Source organism: Bufo gargarizans, chromosome 11 (assembly GCF_014858855.1).
Source record: "Bufo gargarizans isolate SCDJY-AF-19 chromosome 11, ASM1485885v1, whole genome shotgun sequence".
NCBI lineage: Eukaryota > Metazoa > Chordata > Amphibia > Anura > Bufonidae > Bufo > Bufo gargarizans.
Genome location: NC_058090.1, coordinates 15,947,218 through 15,962,373, shown reverse-complemented (window position 1 = coordinate 15,962,373; position 15,156 = coordinate 15,947,218). Strand labels below are relative to the sequence as shown.

Sequence of the window (15,156 nt, the reverse complement as noted above, 5' to 3'; positions counted from 1 at the left end):
GACGGCGGCTGTGAAGGGGTTCTGGCCGCAACTTTGGACGTTTCCATATTTTTAGTAAATGGAAGGACGGAGGCTGCATGTGCTTTATAGTTTGTTCCTGAACCCCTGACTAATGATTAATCGCTATAATCCATCTCCTGTGTTGTTGCTAGGCAACCGGGAGACTCGGATGATATATATTTATACCGTGTAGCTTCAGCGTTGCCCTCACCATTATATTACTTTGTGAGGTTTATTAACGTGTCAAGAAGCTTTTTTACCCTCATAGACAAATATTCTCCAAATTCCTGCAAGACTACAGTAAACGTATTTCATTCCTCCTTGAGGGCTGATTCGCAGCGAAGTTTCGTGGTTTTCACGGCTCTGCGACATCTGTACAGTTGGAAATGTAATGAATAAGTGCACAGATTTTCCCTTGGGGGTTCAAAGGGAAAACTTACCCGACCAAAAAGTCTTGGTTCCCAGTCTAGGTCCAAGTACTACAGACCCTTCGGTTGCACAGATTTGGGGAGGGGGGGGGGGGGGGGGGTGTAGTCCTGTAGCTTTTCTATATATCTGATGGAACTGCTTGGACGTTGCCTGGTCCATTCATTGTATGAAAGCACTGGTATCGCCTATCGTGTTCGATTCCTCGCTATGCTCTTCCTTTAACCCATGGGCCACCCCAGATAGTTAGTAAAATGGCATGGAAGAGAATCGGACAGCAGGTCCTTCAATTCAGGATGGCAAAACTCATTGGGGGAGGGCCCTTCATTCTTTGTATGCCAGCATGCTAGAACTCCCAGCATGCTCCATTCACTTCCATGGGAGGTCTGAGAACAGCCAAGCAAGCATACACGCTGGGAGTTGTAGTCTTGCAACAGTTGGAGAATTGGAGGTTGCAGACCCTACTATCGGCAAAATGTGCAGTCTGTGTTAGGAGGAGTGAGCGCTCATGTCTGTTAGTAAAAACTTGTATTTCCAATTCTAAAGCATCTTTTCTTAGAACTCTGACCTTTTGTGCCACTGTTATTCCTCCTAGAAATGTATGAAGAGACCACTTGGCATTACCATTGGGAGTGTATGGGCAGACCTCTGACAAGGGGAATGGTAACAAAGCCATGTCCGTCCTATGGCAGCTATAGATGTACAAGGGGAGACAGAACTCTGAATTTTCACTTATTCTACACCATCCGCTCGGATATCGAGCCACTGCTGACTGCGGGGTTACAACTTCTTCCACCCCGCCAGAAAGAGTTCCTTTGAAATGGAGTCAGATTTAGTTCCCTTAAGGTTTTTGTTCACATTAGAAAACAGATAAGGATGCCAAATCAGGAGCAAAAGGAAGGATGATCCAGAACCGTGAAGCCCAAGTCAGCCATTTTATTCACAGTGATGGACTCCGTTTGGGGTGAGCCATTAACCTGCAAGAACACAACACTTTGGGTCATTTTTCTGGACTTTATCCAGAAGTGTTGTGTAATGCACAGCTGTAAGCCCTTTGGAAAGTAGTCCACAAGCAGTATCCCAGATGACGGACTCCTACCCTTTGAATGGCGACTACTGCATTGTGAACTTCTCTGGACGTGGGGAACCACTGTTTTGACTGCTCTTGTGACAAATCTGAAATTCAGAGGAAAATAGGTCGTTCCAGACATTGTTCAGAAGAACAGCGTACCTTGATTAAAAAGTTGATTGGAGAGGGGAAAACATAAAGAAGTGCAGAAAATGATAGGCTGCTCAGCTAAAATGATCACAAATTCTTTAAAATGGCAACCAAAACCTGAAAGAAAGTGAAAAACTACCATTCGAATAGATAGAATAGCCAAAATGGCAACGACTCAGCCAACAATCAGCTCCAGGAAGATGAAAGAAGGTCTGAAGTTACCTGTGAGTACTGTTACAATTAGAAGATGCCTATGTGAAGCCAAGCTATCTGCAAGAAGCCCCCGCAAAGTCCCACTGTTGGAAAAAAGACATGTGCTGAAGAGGTTACAATTTGCCAAACAGCACATTGACCGGCCTAAAGAGACATTTTGTGGACTGATGAAAGTAAGATTGTTCTTTTTGGGTCTAGTGGCTGGAGAACGTTTGTCAGACGACCCCCGAGCACTGAATTCCAGCCACAGTGCACTGTGAAGACAGTGAAGCATGGTGGACCAGCATCATGATATGGGGATGTGTCTCAGACTACGGTGTCGGGCCTATTTACCGCAGACCAGGGATCATGGATCAGTGTGAATACATCAGAATACTGGAAGAGGTCATGCTGCCTTATGCTGGAGAGGAAATGCACTTGAAATAGGTGTTCCAACAAGACAACGACCCCTAACACACCAGTAAACGGGCAACATCTTGGTTCCAGACCAGCAAGATTGACATTCTGGAGTGGCCAGCCCAATCCCCGGATCTTCATCCAATAGAAAACTTGTGGGGTGACATCAAAAAGGCAGTTTCTGAGTCAAAACCAAGAAATAGAGAAGAACAGTGGAATGTAGTCCAATCCTCCTGGGCTGGAGAACCTGGTCACAGGGGCAGAAGGTGGTGACTCCGAGCAGCACAGACGTCCAGCAGTTCTCAGAAACAGCGGTCATACAACTAAATATTAGTGACGGGATTCAGAGGAAAGCAAAATCTTCAAACATTTTTCTGTTTATATAGTGAATGTTTGAGTTTGTAAAGAAGAATACAAACACTGCTATTTTTTTTTGAACAGTCTAATATCCACTTTTCTTTGATTTTTTTTTTTTTTTAGAGGAACAACACAAATGTGATATATTTTTCTTCCTGTTTTGATTTGGAATAGAATGTGTCGTGTTCCCAATGCATCTGTGTGTATGGAAATAAAAGCTATTAGAAGGATTTTAAGCTTTATTCACTTTTTTAAACACACTGCTTTTATTTTGAACACAACTGTATTCAGTAATCATGTTTACAAACTGTTTTAATCATGGAATTTAGCACAATTAGGTGTTTTTAGCACAATTTTCTTTTGATTATTGACTCTTGGTGATTATGCGATTTGAAATTTTGATGATTTGTTGTGTATAACATGAGATGTTCATCATGTATTTTATGGCATCTCAGTGTCTGTCTCATGAAGGACCGTGCTGCATGTAGAGATCTTTTCAGTATACCCCCACCAAAAGATAATTTTTTTTAACTTGCAGGTTTCCAATAACAATTCATATACTTTGTTATCTTTGCTGTGCGTCCATTGGGGCATGCACTTTTGTCTCATGGCATTTGAAGGCTATATATACCTTCAGAAGCAATTTTTTTAAATGACTGCCTTTTTTATTTATTTTTGGCTAAATAATTTTTTTCAGTTGGCCTTTATTAAAAATATTGAGCCGTTCTGTCACTAAGGCCCCTTTCACACGGGGCGAGTATTCCGCGCGGATGCGATGCGTGAGTTGAACGCATTGCACCCGCACTGAATCCTGACCCGTTCATTTCTTTGGGGCTGTTCACATGAGCGGTGATTTTCACGCATCACTTGTGCGTTGCGTGAAAATCGCAGCATGCTCTATATTCTGCGTTTTTCACGTAACGCAGGCCCCATAGAAATGAATGGGGTTGCGTGAAAATTGCAAGCATCCGCAAGCAAGTGCAGATGCTGTGCGATTTTCACGCACTGTTGCTAGGAGACGATCGGGATGGACACCCGATCATTATTATTTTCCCTTATAACATGGTTATAAGGGAAAATAATGGCATTCTGAATACAGAATGCATAGTACAATAGCGCTGGAGGGGTTAAAAAAAAATATTCAACTCACCTTAGTCCACTTGCTCGTGTAGCCGGCTTCTCCTGTCTTCATCTTAGCTTTGTGTAGCAACAAGGACCTTTGGTGACGCCACAGTCATCACATGATCTTTTACTATGGTGATGGATCATGTGATGACTGTGATGTCACCAAAGGTCCTTGTTGCTACACAAAGCTAAGATGAAGACAGGAGATGCCGACTACACGAGCAAGTGGACTAAGGTGAGTTGATTTTTTTTTTAACCCCTCCAGCGCTATTGTACTATGCATTCTGTATTCAGAATGCTATTATTTTCCCTTATAACCATGTTATAAGGGAAAATAATACAATCTACAGAACACCGATCCCAAGCCTGAACTTCTGTGAAGAAGTTCAGGTTTGGGTACCAAACATGCACGACTTTTCTCATGCGAGTGCAAAACGCATGACAATATTTTGCACTCGCGGGTGTTCCCGCAACGCACCCGCACATGTTTCCGCAACGGCCGTGTGAAAGAGGCCTAAGGGTTAACTGTTTTTCTAGCTGTGTGACTGTTACTTTCATTTTGTGCCTGTCATCTAATAAACCTCATCTCTAAACTGCTTATTTAAGGCTACTTATCAGCAAGATGAGGACTGAGCTATAATGTGTATTTATAATGTCAGAGAGAAGGAGCCCGTCAGCTCCTGGTCTGACAGAAAAGACAAAATCCAAAGGGTGCTACTAGAGCATCTCAGCTCTGTACAGAAAAAAGGATGTCATATTTTTAATAAAGACCAACTTATAAAAAAAATTTTAGCTCAAAATAAGTATAATGCAATAATAAATTGCCCCCAAAAGGTGTTTATAGCCTTTAAGTCTTATATTTGCATGCTGACTGCATCCATCAATATTTTGGTGGTGCCCAAGGTTTTTCTTTTCTATGAAACAACCCCATTCAGCTGTAACAAAATCTGCCACGTGTGAAGCCGCCCTCAAGGGGGATGCACAGGATTAGAAAAAAAAAAGCTGCTGCCTTCCAGAAACCGCACCACAGGTTGTGCGTGGCATTGCAGATGGCCAGTGGACAGGTGTGGTGCGGATTTTGGATGTAAACTACACGCCTATCCACAGGTTATGATCTATACTTCAGTTTTCAGGTGTTTGTTCATATTCTATAGATAGAGGGCTGTGGCCTTGTCTAATGGGCACTTTTGGGTGTGGATTCTTTAGTTCTGCTTACATAAATGGTGTAAACCTAGCTATCTGCGTTACCAACTTGTTTTATGTAAAATGTCTTCTCCATGAAATAATTGCCTCAATAATTGTGTATTTTCAGGGACAACATTACGAAGAGGAAAAGAGAGCGCTGGGCCACGAGGTGATTGCACTAAATAACCATTTAGTGGAGGCCAAGGTGACGATTGATAAACTGTCAGAAGATAACGTAAGTACTGCTGGGCTGTGCCTACTTATCGCTAATTACACAGAGGCGGCATCAATCTGGGGCCAATATTTGGTCCAATAATCAGATTAGTGGCACTACCACTCCTAGCAATATGGCTTAATAGTGCCAAGACCTAGATGTGGCTCAATAAACTGTGTCCAATCTAGTACCTGGTTCCAGAAGTTGTACCAAGGGAAATAACTGGTGCCCAGTCTAAGAAGATGAGACATTCATATCCGATTGGGAGAAGCATGTTCTGTCGGATTTCCAAATATCCAAGGTGTGGGACCTGCCAATCTATGCGCCTCCTTGTCGGACCCCCACCCCCTCGAGCACTGATTTCCATTGTCTTCTATAGTGCTCCATGATACACCTATAACTATATGTGACATTGGTGGAAATCCTAATTTTGCCAAATAGTCTGTGGTGCGATCACATCCCAAATCCAACGTCTGAACGCTCCAGTAATTTAAGGGGGCATTCCAGTAATGTGACGTTATCCACTAGACATAGGATGGTGGATAACTATTAGGCTTGTAGGGGTTCGACTGCAGGGAGCCCCACCAATCACAACAACAGGGGCCCTGATATGAACAGAGGGGCCAGCTGGCCACAGCGCTTGGCTCTCTCTGAAACTCTCATAGAAACAAATGGAGTGACTGAGCGCATGCCCAACTGGCCATTCCGTTCATTTCAGGGGTCCTCGTTCTTGTGATTGGCAGAGGTCTTAGTAATACCAATGCCGCCACCAACCGATCTAATAGTTGCCCCCTATCCTGTATACACAGGATAACTTAACCGCCTCCGGACTGCATAACGCACGGATGCGTCCGGGAGGCGGTCGATTCATTCCTCCTGGATGCATCCGTGCGTCATCTCGCGAGACGCGAGATTTCGGACTGAGCCGGCCCGCGCATACGCATCGCGGGCCGGCAAAAGTACAAGCACTATTTCGTCACCAGCCTGCCAGTCAATGATCGTGGCTGGCAGGCTGGCGATTTTTAAAATCACAAATCGGAAGCCATTTAACACATTATATTTGTAAAGTGTCACACATGTGGTATCGCCGTTCTCAGGAGAAGTTGGGCAATGTGTTTTGGGGTGTCATTTTACATATACCCATGCTGGGTGAGATAAATATCTTGGTCAAGTGCCAACTTTGTATTAAAAAAAATGGGAAAAGTTGTCTTTTGCCAAGATATTTCTCTCACCCAGCATGGATATATGTAAAATGACACCCCAAAACACATTTCCCAACTTCTCCTGAGTACGGCGATACCACATGTGTGACACTTTTTTGCAGCCTAGGTGGGCAAATGGGCCCACATTCCAAAGAGCACCTTTCGGATTTCACAGGTCATTTTTTACAGATTTTGATTTCAAACTACTTTGCATGCATTTGGGCCCCTAAAATGCCAGGGCAGTATAACTACCCCACAAGTGACCCCATTTTGGAAAGAAGACACCCCAAGGTATTCCGTGAGGGGCATGGCGAGTTCCTAGATTTTTTTATTTTTTGTCACAAGTTAGCGGAAAATGATGATTTCTTTTATTACAAAGTCTCATATTCCACTAACTCGTGACAAAAAATAAAAAATTCTAGGAACTAGCAATGCCCCTCACGGAATACCTTGGGGTGTCTTCTTTCCAAAATGGGGTCACTTGTGGGGTAGTTATACTGCCCTGGCATTTTAGGGGCCCAAATGCATGCAAAGTAGTTTGAAATCAAAATCTGTAAAAAATGACCTGTGAAATCCGAAAGGTGCTCTTTGGAATGTGGGCCCATTTGCCCACCTAGGCGGCAAAAAAGTGTCACACATGTGGTATCGCCGTACTCAGGAGAAGTTGGGAAATGTGTTTTGGGGTGTCATTTTACATATATCCATGCTGGGTGAGAGAAATATCTTGGCAAAAGACAACTTTTCCCATTTTTTTTAATACAAAGTTGGCACTTGACCAAGATATTTATCTCACCCAGCATGGGTATATGTAAAATGACACCCCAAAACACATTGCCCAACTTCTCCTGAGTACGGCGATACCAGATGTGTGACACTTTGTTTGCAGCCTAGGTGGGCAAAGGGGCCCACATTCCAAAGAGCACCTTTTGGATTTCACCGGCCATTTTTTACAGATTTTTATTTCAAACTACTTTGCACGCATTAGGGCCCCTAAAATGCCAGGGCAGTATAACTACGCCACAAGTGACCCCATTTTGGAAAGAAGACACCCCAAGGTATTTCATGATGGGCATAGTGAGTTCATGGAAGTTTTTATTTTTTGTCACAAGTTAGTGGAATATGAGACTTTGTAAGGAAAAAAATATATAAAAAATCATCATTTTCCGCTAACTTGTGACAAAAAATAAAAAGTTCTATGAACTCACTATGCCCATCAGCGAATACCTTAGGGTGTCTACTTTCCGAAATGGGGTCATTTGTGGGGGTTTTCCACTGTCTGGGCATTGTAGAACCTCAGGAAACATGACAGGTGCTCAGAAAGTCAGAGCTGCTTCAAAAAGCGGAAATTCAAATTTTTGTACCATAGTTTGTAAATGCTATAACTTTTACCCAAACCATTTTTTTTTTACCCAAACATTTTTTTTTTCAAAGACATGTAGAACAATAAATTTAGCGAAAAATTTATATATGAATGTCGTTTTTTTTTTTTAAATGTACAACTGAAAGTGAAAAATGTCTTTTTTTGCAAAAATGTCGTTAAATTTCGATTAATAACAAAAAAATGTAAAAATGTCAGCAGCAATAAAATACCACCAAATGAAAGCTCTATTAGTGAGAAGAAAAGGAGGTAAAATTCATTTGGGTGGTAAGTTGCATGACCGAGCGATAAACGGTGAAAGTAGTGCAGTGCCGAAGTGTAAAAAGTGGCCTGGTCATTAAGGGGGTTTCAGCTAGGGGGGTTGAAGTGGTTAATATAACCGGAGTACCCCTTTACTGCCATACATCATCATATTTCATAAAACCTCAGAGCAGCCAGAGATAAAAATGATTTGTCGCCTGTGAAAATGGCATCTATGTGATTAGTCATTAAAGTGAAAACTACAATTTGCCATCGCACATCATTAGCAAGTGACGGATTAGCTTCAATGGTAATTAACTTTTACTCATGACAATAATCATTGTTCGGCTTTACATCTGGAAGGAAAGCGAGGAGCTCCTTTACTAGTTTTAAATAATTTTTTACTGAGTCATCTCAAATTTGGTCTAAAAGAGGTTCTTAAAGGGGTTATCCGAGAGTATAAAAAGTTCCCCCATAGGCCGGGCCCCTCACATTGAATTTACTTACCTAGCTCCCTGCACCGCCGCTTCTCCCCGTGTGTGGATCAAAGCATCCGTGACGAGGGAAGCAGCCAATGGCAGGCAGGGACGAGCCTCTCTAGCAACGCGGGTGACGCTAGGCAGGCTCGTCCCCGTCTGCCAGTGGCTGCTCCCCCCGACGTTTTCATCCACACACTGGGAGAAGCTGCAGCGGCGGTGTGGGGACCAGGAGCAGCGCGGGAAGCCAGGTAAGTATATTCAATGTGAGGGGCCCGGCGTATGGGGAGCTTTTTATAGTCTCGCATAACCCCTTCAAAGGAGCCTCCATTGTCCATGCCTGGTATTCACTGGAATGGAGCGGAGCTGCAGTACCAGATACAACCCATAGATAAGTGTGGCGCTGTGACCATGATCTTATTTAACCTTGCTGTGCCTTTAAATCTTAGGAGCTGTACAGGAAAGACTGTAACCTGGCGTCTCAGCTGTTGCAGTGCAGCAAAAGTTACTACAGAGCACACAAATTATCAGAGGTAAGTCCCCTGTGCCCATGGATACATATATCCATGTATCCTGACCGTATAGCAGCTATAATTAGTGTAGTCGTCGTCCTGGGGATCAGCTTTCCACATGCTGTACATTAGGACCTAAGCGCCCTAGATTTTCCTTGCAGCTTCTTTCATATCACCATAAGGCCTCTTGCACACGGCCGTATGGCTTTTTCAGTATTTTACGGTCTGCAAAAAATACGGGTGACGTCTGTGTGCATTCCGTTTTTTGTGGAACGGAACAGCTGACCCCTGATAGAACTGTACTATCCTTGTCCGTTATGCGGACAATAATAGGACATGTGCTATCTTTAAACGTAAAAACGGAAATATGGAAACGGAAGGCATACGGCGTACCTTCTGTTTTTTTTTCGGATCCATTGAAATGAATGGCTCCATATATGGAACGCAAAAAACGGAACTTGAACGAAAAAAACAAACATGTGTGTGCTAGAGGCCATAGGCTAGTTTCACACTAGCGGCAGGGGACACTGGCAGGCTTTTCCGGAGGGTGAACAGCCTGTCGGATCAGTCCTGCCGCTAGTTCACGTGTGACCCCGGACTACCGCTCCGTCCCCATTGACTATAATGGGGCGGGGGCGGAGTTCCGGCGGCAGCACACGCCGAGAGGAGGCCGGACTAAAAGTACTTTTAGTACGGCTGCCACCGGAACTCCGCCCCCATTATAGTCGAGGAGGATGGAGCGGCAGTCCGGGGGCACACGTGAACTAGTGGCAGGATGGATCAGCCTGCCAGAGTCCCCTACCGCTAGTGTGAAAGTACCCTTAGTCACCACTGATGTCCTCATTTATACTGGTTTTATGTTCAAATTAAGGGATTAAAAAAACATAAACCCTTCCCCATCTGTCTGCAGGTTGTGTGCGGTATTGCAGCCCTATTCAGTGCAATGAAGATGAGCTGCAATACCAGACACCTCCAATGCACAAGTGTGGCGCTGTTTCTCAAAAAGTAACCATGTTTGCTCCCATCAAAATGATTGCAATTTCACAAAATCATACTAAACCCCCACCCCAAACATTACATTTTCTGAAAAGTAGACACCCAGCACACTGTCAAAATGCTACTCAGCACTTTCTACACACAGGCACCGTCATGCAAATTTGAATCAAAATGTAATTTTTCCAAAAAATTGCATAAAAGTTAATATTAGTGTGTAAAAACGTGAAGCAGGCAGAAAGTTATATGGACCCCCCCTAAAAATAATGTTCAAAGTGTGCAGAATTCATACATACCACTAAGGACTAGATCTCAAGTACACTTTGCTCTTTTCTACCATGTGGAAACTGACCTGCCGGGGGTTAAAATCTGCAAGATGTCAACTGTTTGTGCGATTCCACACCTTCTGTAGAGGGGATTTTGTCTGTGGGGAGAACCCCTCTACAGAAGGTGTGGAATCTTCTTTTTTTTTTTTTTTGTGCGGTTTTGAGATTTTCTGCTTACAAATCTACCGTGTGCAGGTAGCCTATATTCTCATAAAGTCACCAGAACTGCAAAGACCAAAAATCTGGTTTTAAGCTGGAATTTTTTAGACTTTTTTTTAAAGTAACCTACAAAATACAGCGATTGCAGTCTTTGAAAAGTAAATGCACCCCCCAAAACCTACCGTATATAGGTTTCCTGGAAGCAGACAACACACCTTCATGTAGCTTTGTGACAAAAAGGAATCGTTTTAAAGGGGTTCTGTCATTTCAGCATTTATCACGTAGAGGAAGTTAATACAAGGCACTTACTACTGTATTGTGATTCTCCATATTGCCTCCTTTCCTTTTTACATCACATTATGCACTGCTAGTTTCCAGGAGTTATGACTAGTGATGAGTGAAGCGAGCTTCAGATACTAGATCCGAAGTCAATTTGCTCAAAAATTCTCCGTACGGCTTTAAAATGTACGGCCTCCGACGAGTCGAGGTCGGTTATTCCCGTTCAGTTAGCTTCGGTATTTGATTTTTAAACTGAAAAACTATTTTAAAACTTGGATCCGAACTCCGCTTTGGTTCCGAGGTACCAGTCGGAACAGAGATCCAGACTGGTGTATGCCCCTTATTGTGCCTAATACTCATATCCAAATTTATACAAAAAAGCAATGTAAAAATTATATATATATATATATATAGAGGTAAAAAACTCATATATACAAAACACTGAAACAGAGATCAGGCGATATATAAGGAAGTCATCCACAAATGGCATACTATACCTAGCAAACAGCTGCCATGGTACCAGATCTATTTTACCGGAGTGCACAACATACCGTATATAAATTAAAACCTAATCAACACAACCGTCTTCACACAAACAGTGGTTATATGGAAAGTCAAGGGAAAAAAAAAAGCAAGAAAGGGAGAAGCCCATGTTACCCTTCCCATGGGACCGCTTACAATTAAACAGGGAGAGAGAAGGATCTGTGCTCCCCCCTCCAGGCTGGCTGAGATCACAGCCAACTGAAGGGGAAAGCCTGCTTTATCCTGGCATATCTCAGGCTGTATAGTAGCTAGAGATATGAGCCTGGGCTTGTTTTAAAGCTGATAATCTAAAGTTTCAACTTCAGGAGATACATATCTAACTCACTGGGACCCATTTCTAAGCGATCCAGCCTTCAGCAGCAAAGACATATAAGATACGTGCTATGCCAGTAAGGTGCCACCCTGCAAAGACGTATGGCAGGGAGAGGGTTAAATAGATCCGGTCATCTCCGAAAATCAGTTTAAAATATGCATACCACAGTGTTGAGTAACATAACCCTACCCCTTTCTTGTCAAAATTCGGTCCTATTTGAGCTATACAGGAATGGAAACCGCTGCGTGCTCCATCTCTGTACAGCACATGCACCAAACGTGCTGCAAGACTTCAGGGCCCGGCATGAGTACATAGTCAGTGGAAGTGGTTGGGGCACAGCTGGGAATGAGGATTGGAGACTCGGGTGCAACGGTAACAATGCACACGGGCCAACTGCATTAAATAAAAATGCAGATTTCTCATCAAAGGGGCCACCTATCGAAATAGGACCAAGACCATTACTTATGTACTGACAAGCGCACATCTCGCAAGTAAGATGGATTCATAACAATGTATCTGGTGACATCATTGCTCCTTTCAATTACCCAAATCCACTCATTCACTGAACACTCCAAACAAAGCTGATACACTGTAGAACGCCTAGTGGAGTGGGTGGAGCATGACACAGAGATACCCTTTGGTACTCTGATTTCCTGTGTCATGCTCCACCCCCTCAAACCCTGCTAGTCATAACACAATATTGTTTCCTTTAAAAATTCCAAAACTTGCAACATTTAATAAACTGTAATAAAGTGATGTGTTTTTAGAGATTAGGCTACAATTATTAATGGCTTTGAATAGCATGAGTCAGAAACACAACATTTCTTGGCGGTAAATACGTGGGCTGACGATTCACACATGTCCACACAGTGTGAGACATTGCACCAAATAGGAAATTATTAGTATGTGGGTTATTAAAAATAAACCCAAGGCTAGACATTCATTGAAAACTTTTGTTTTTGATGGGTTGTCATCAGGGTAACCCCTTTGCTATTACGGCTTATGGATGGTTGGGGGATAGGTGGGTGGCTCCTAATTAGCAACAAGCATCTGGAAAGAACAGTCCCTCTCTTTGGCGGACTCGATGGGAGCGTGTAATAAATAGTCATCCCTTCATTAGAGGAAGCTACAGCTGCTGACGTCTACTTGGGTTGACATCACATAATTCTGCAGATACGTCCAATATCGATCATTCCTGATGAGAATCTCTGCCTCTGCAGTAAGAAAACCAACAGTCTGCCAAAAATCTAAAGGAAGCTTTTTTTTCTTCTTCTTTGCATATAGTTATAGGGAATGTCAATTATGAAATAAAAATACTAAAGTCTACTGTTCCCCAAAAATGTGGATATGGACAGAGGTAGCGTCATTTCTGGAAAAGGTAAACCCTTGACATCCCCTTTAACTATATATATATATATATATATATATATATATATATATATATATATATATATATATATATATATATATATAGTTAGGATAGAGAGAGAGAAATCCGGACACAGACTTCCTGGGCTTTGATAACTGTTAAAAAGTAGGATTGATTGTTTTTTTTTTTTTGGTTTTTGTTGACCGGTCGAGTAGATAAGTGGAGGAGACAATTTCTTACACATCTTCTCTTTTGTCCACAGCTCCCTGCTGACTTTCAGGAAAGAGTAAGTGAACACTTGGAAAAACATGGGTGTAAACTAACTGTGCCCCTGTCTAACACCTCATATGCTGACAGCATTCCTACTTGTGTCATTGCTAAGGTGCTGGAAAAACCTGATCCCAATAGCCTGTCTTCACATCTCTCAAGTGCTTCTATGAGGGACCTTAGCTATGAGCACGAGCACGGTCACGGTCAAGTTCAAGAGCCCGAGGAGAAAGTACGGCAGAGACAGCAGTTCAAGTCTGAAATCTACTGCAGTGACACTGCTCTCTACTGCCCAGAAGAAAGAAGAAGAGATCGGAGGCAGAGCTTTGATGTGCAAGTTAAAGACGAAGTCTACTTAAGATCTCAGAACTCTACAGACAGCACCGTAGAAGATGGATTCCATTCGAGCTTCTCCCATGAAGCCTTCAATGAATATGTAGCATCCTTACCAACATCCAGCTCATATTCGAGCTTCAGTGCTACTTCTGAAGAGAAGGAAAACAACCAGACCAACACGTTAACTGCCTCCCAGCAGGCTATTTACATGAGCAACAGAGATGACCTATTTGAAAGGAAGTCTACAACGGGTTACGAGCATAATGCTAGCCCAAGATTTGTAAAATCCAAGTCTGTCCAGCACATGGAGCATAGCCCAGAAAACACAGCATCTCCCAACTTCACCAGATCCTCTTCCTACGTAGAGGAACCTTTCAATTTCTCCAGAATCCGTACACAACAGACGCTAGGTGCTCACAAGTCACACAGTGAGTGTAGAAGCTCCCACCTTTCCGAAGATGACTTGCCAACCAGGTGGAGGCAGCTAAGCGTGGAGGACATTGGAGCCTACTCGTTCAGCAACGATGGCCGAATATCACAGTGTAGTTTCACGGAACAGTATTTTGCCCCAAGCCCAGGTAAACAGTTGGAAAGCAGGATGAGCCCACTGTATGCCAGTTATAAACAGGACAGCTTCTCGGAAGGGGAAGAAGTTTGTCAAAGCAGAATGGGAGACTCGTGTTTTCTCCGAACAGACTCTGGTTTGAAGATTGACATCAGCGCCAGCTGCAAACAAGAAATGCTGTCTACCTTTAAGTCAAAAGAAGCAAGAGACCAAAAAAGTGAGAGAATATCCGTTCAGAAAGGGAATAAGAACGTAGACACTAACGCGGCAGCCAAGAGGGAATACGTAGATGTCAGTCCAAACAGCTCTGCGGAATCTCTTAGCCAAAGCCCCGTGGAGACTTCAGACGTACACCAGTCTTCCATTGACCAAGGACATGCAATCTTTCATGGCAAGCCCCAGCAATTCCAAAGAACTGGAAGCATTGGGTTAACGAGAAAAGATAGTCTTACAAAAGCACAATTATATGGGACACTGTTGAATTAGCGATCTTCCAAATTGCAATAAGTAAAGAATACCGAGAGCAAATCAGTGGATTCTGGGAAATGTCATGGAGTTTCCGCTGAGCCAGTAGAACCAATTCTCTTTTAAGTGTTTGTGTATCTTGCACTTTTGTGGAAAGCTTCCAATATACAAGAAAATATTGACCCTGTACATATGAGAATTACCTCACTGCATATGTGCATCAGGCCATTCTAAAACCATAAAGAAAGAGGGTACAGCCACTTGTAGTTATAGACGCAGGGTTATAACCAAAGTGAAATAAAATAAAAAAAAGAGAAAAATGTAAAAGCTAAAACGATTACAGTAGCCATTAAATCTAAGAATACACAGGAAAGGTCACTGTCCAATTGCAGGAAAACCAGATGCATCAGGGTTCCAGTTCTATATTACAGGAGTTGTACGATATTGTATCATTGACTTAGCTGCTGAGCTCCCAGGCCTTAGCATGCAGAATTTCTAGTTGGCTGTTCGGCTTGAAACTTTATCCTTATGCTATTATCTTACTTTTTCCATATATATGAAATTATTGCTGCTTTGAACCAAAGCAAATCTCAGCTAC

At 42.9% G+C, this 15,156-nt stretch overlaps 1 protein-coding gene across 1 annotated transcript in view; it reads left to right on the top strand.

Annotated features, from left to right (window-relative positions):
- The window catches only part of BEGAIN (brain enriched guanylate kinase associated), a 132,323-nt gene extending 117,744 nt beyond the window's left edge, over positions 1-14,579 (top strand). Inside the window, exons 5-8 of the mRNA XM_044272567.1 lie at positions 5,049-5,156; positions 8,881-8,964; positions 13,188-13,211; positions 13,308-14,579. Of these exons, the coding sequence (XP_044128502.1) occupies positions 5,049-5,156; positions 8,881-8,964; positions 13,188-13,211; positions 13,308-14,579 (1,488 nt within the window). The remainder of the gene's footprint in view (positions 1-5,048; positions 5,157-8,880; positions 8,965-13,187; positions 13,212-13,307) is intronic.
- Positions 14,580-15,156: the final 577 nt, after the last annotated feature.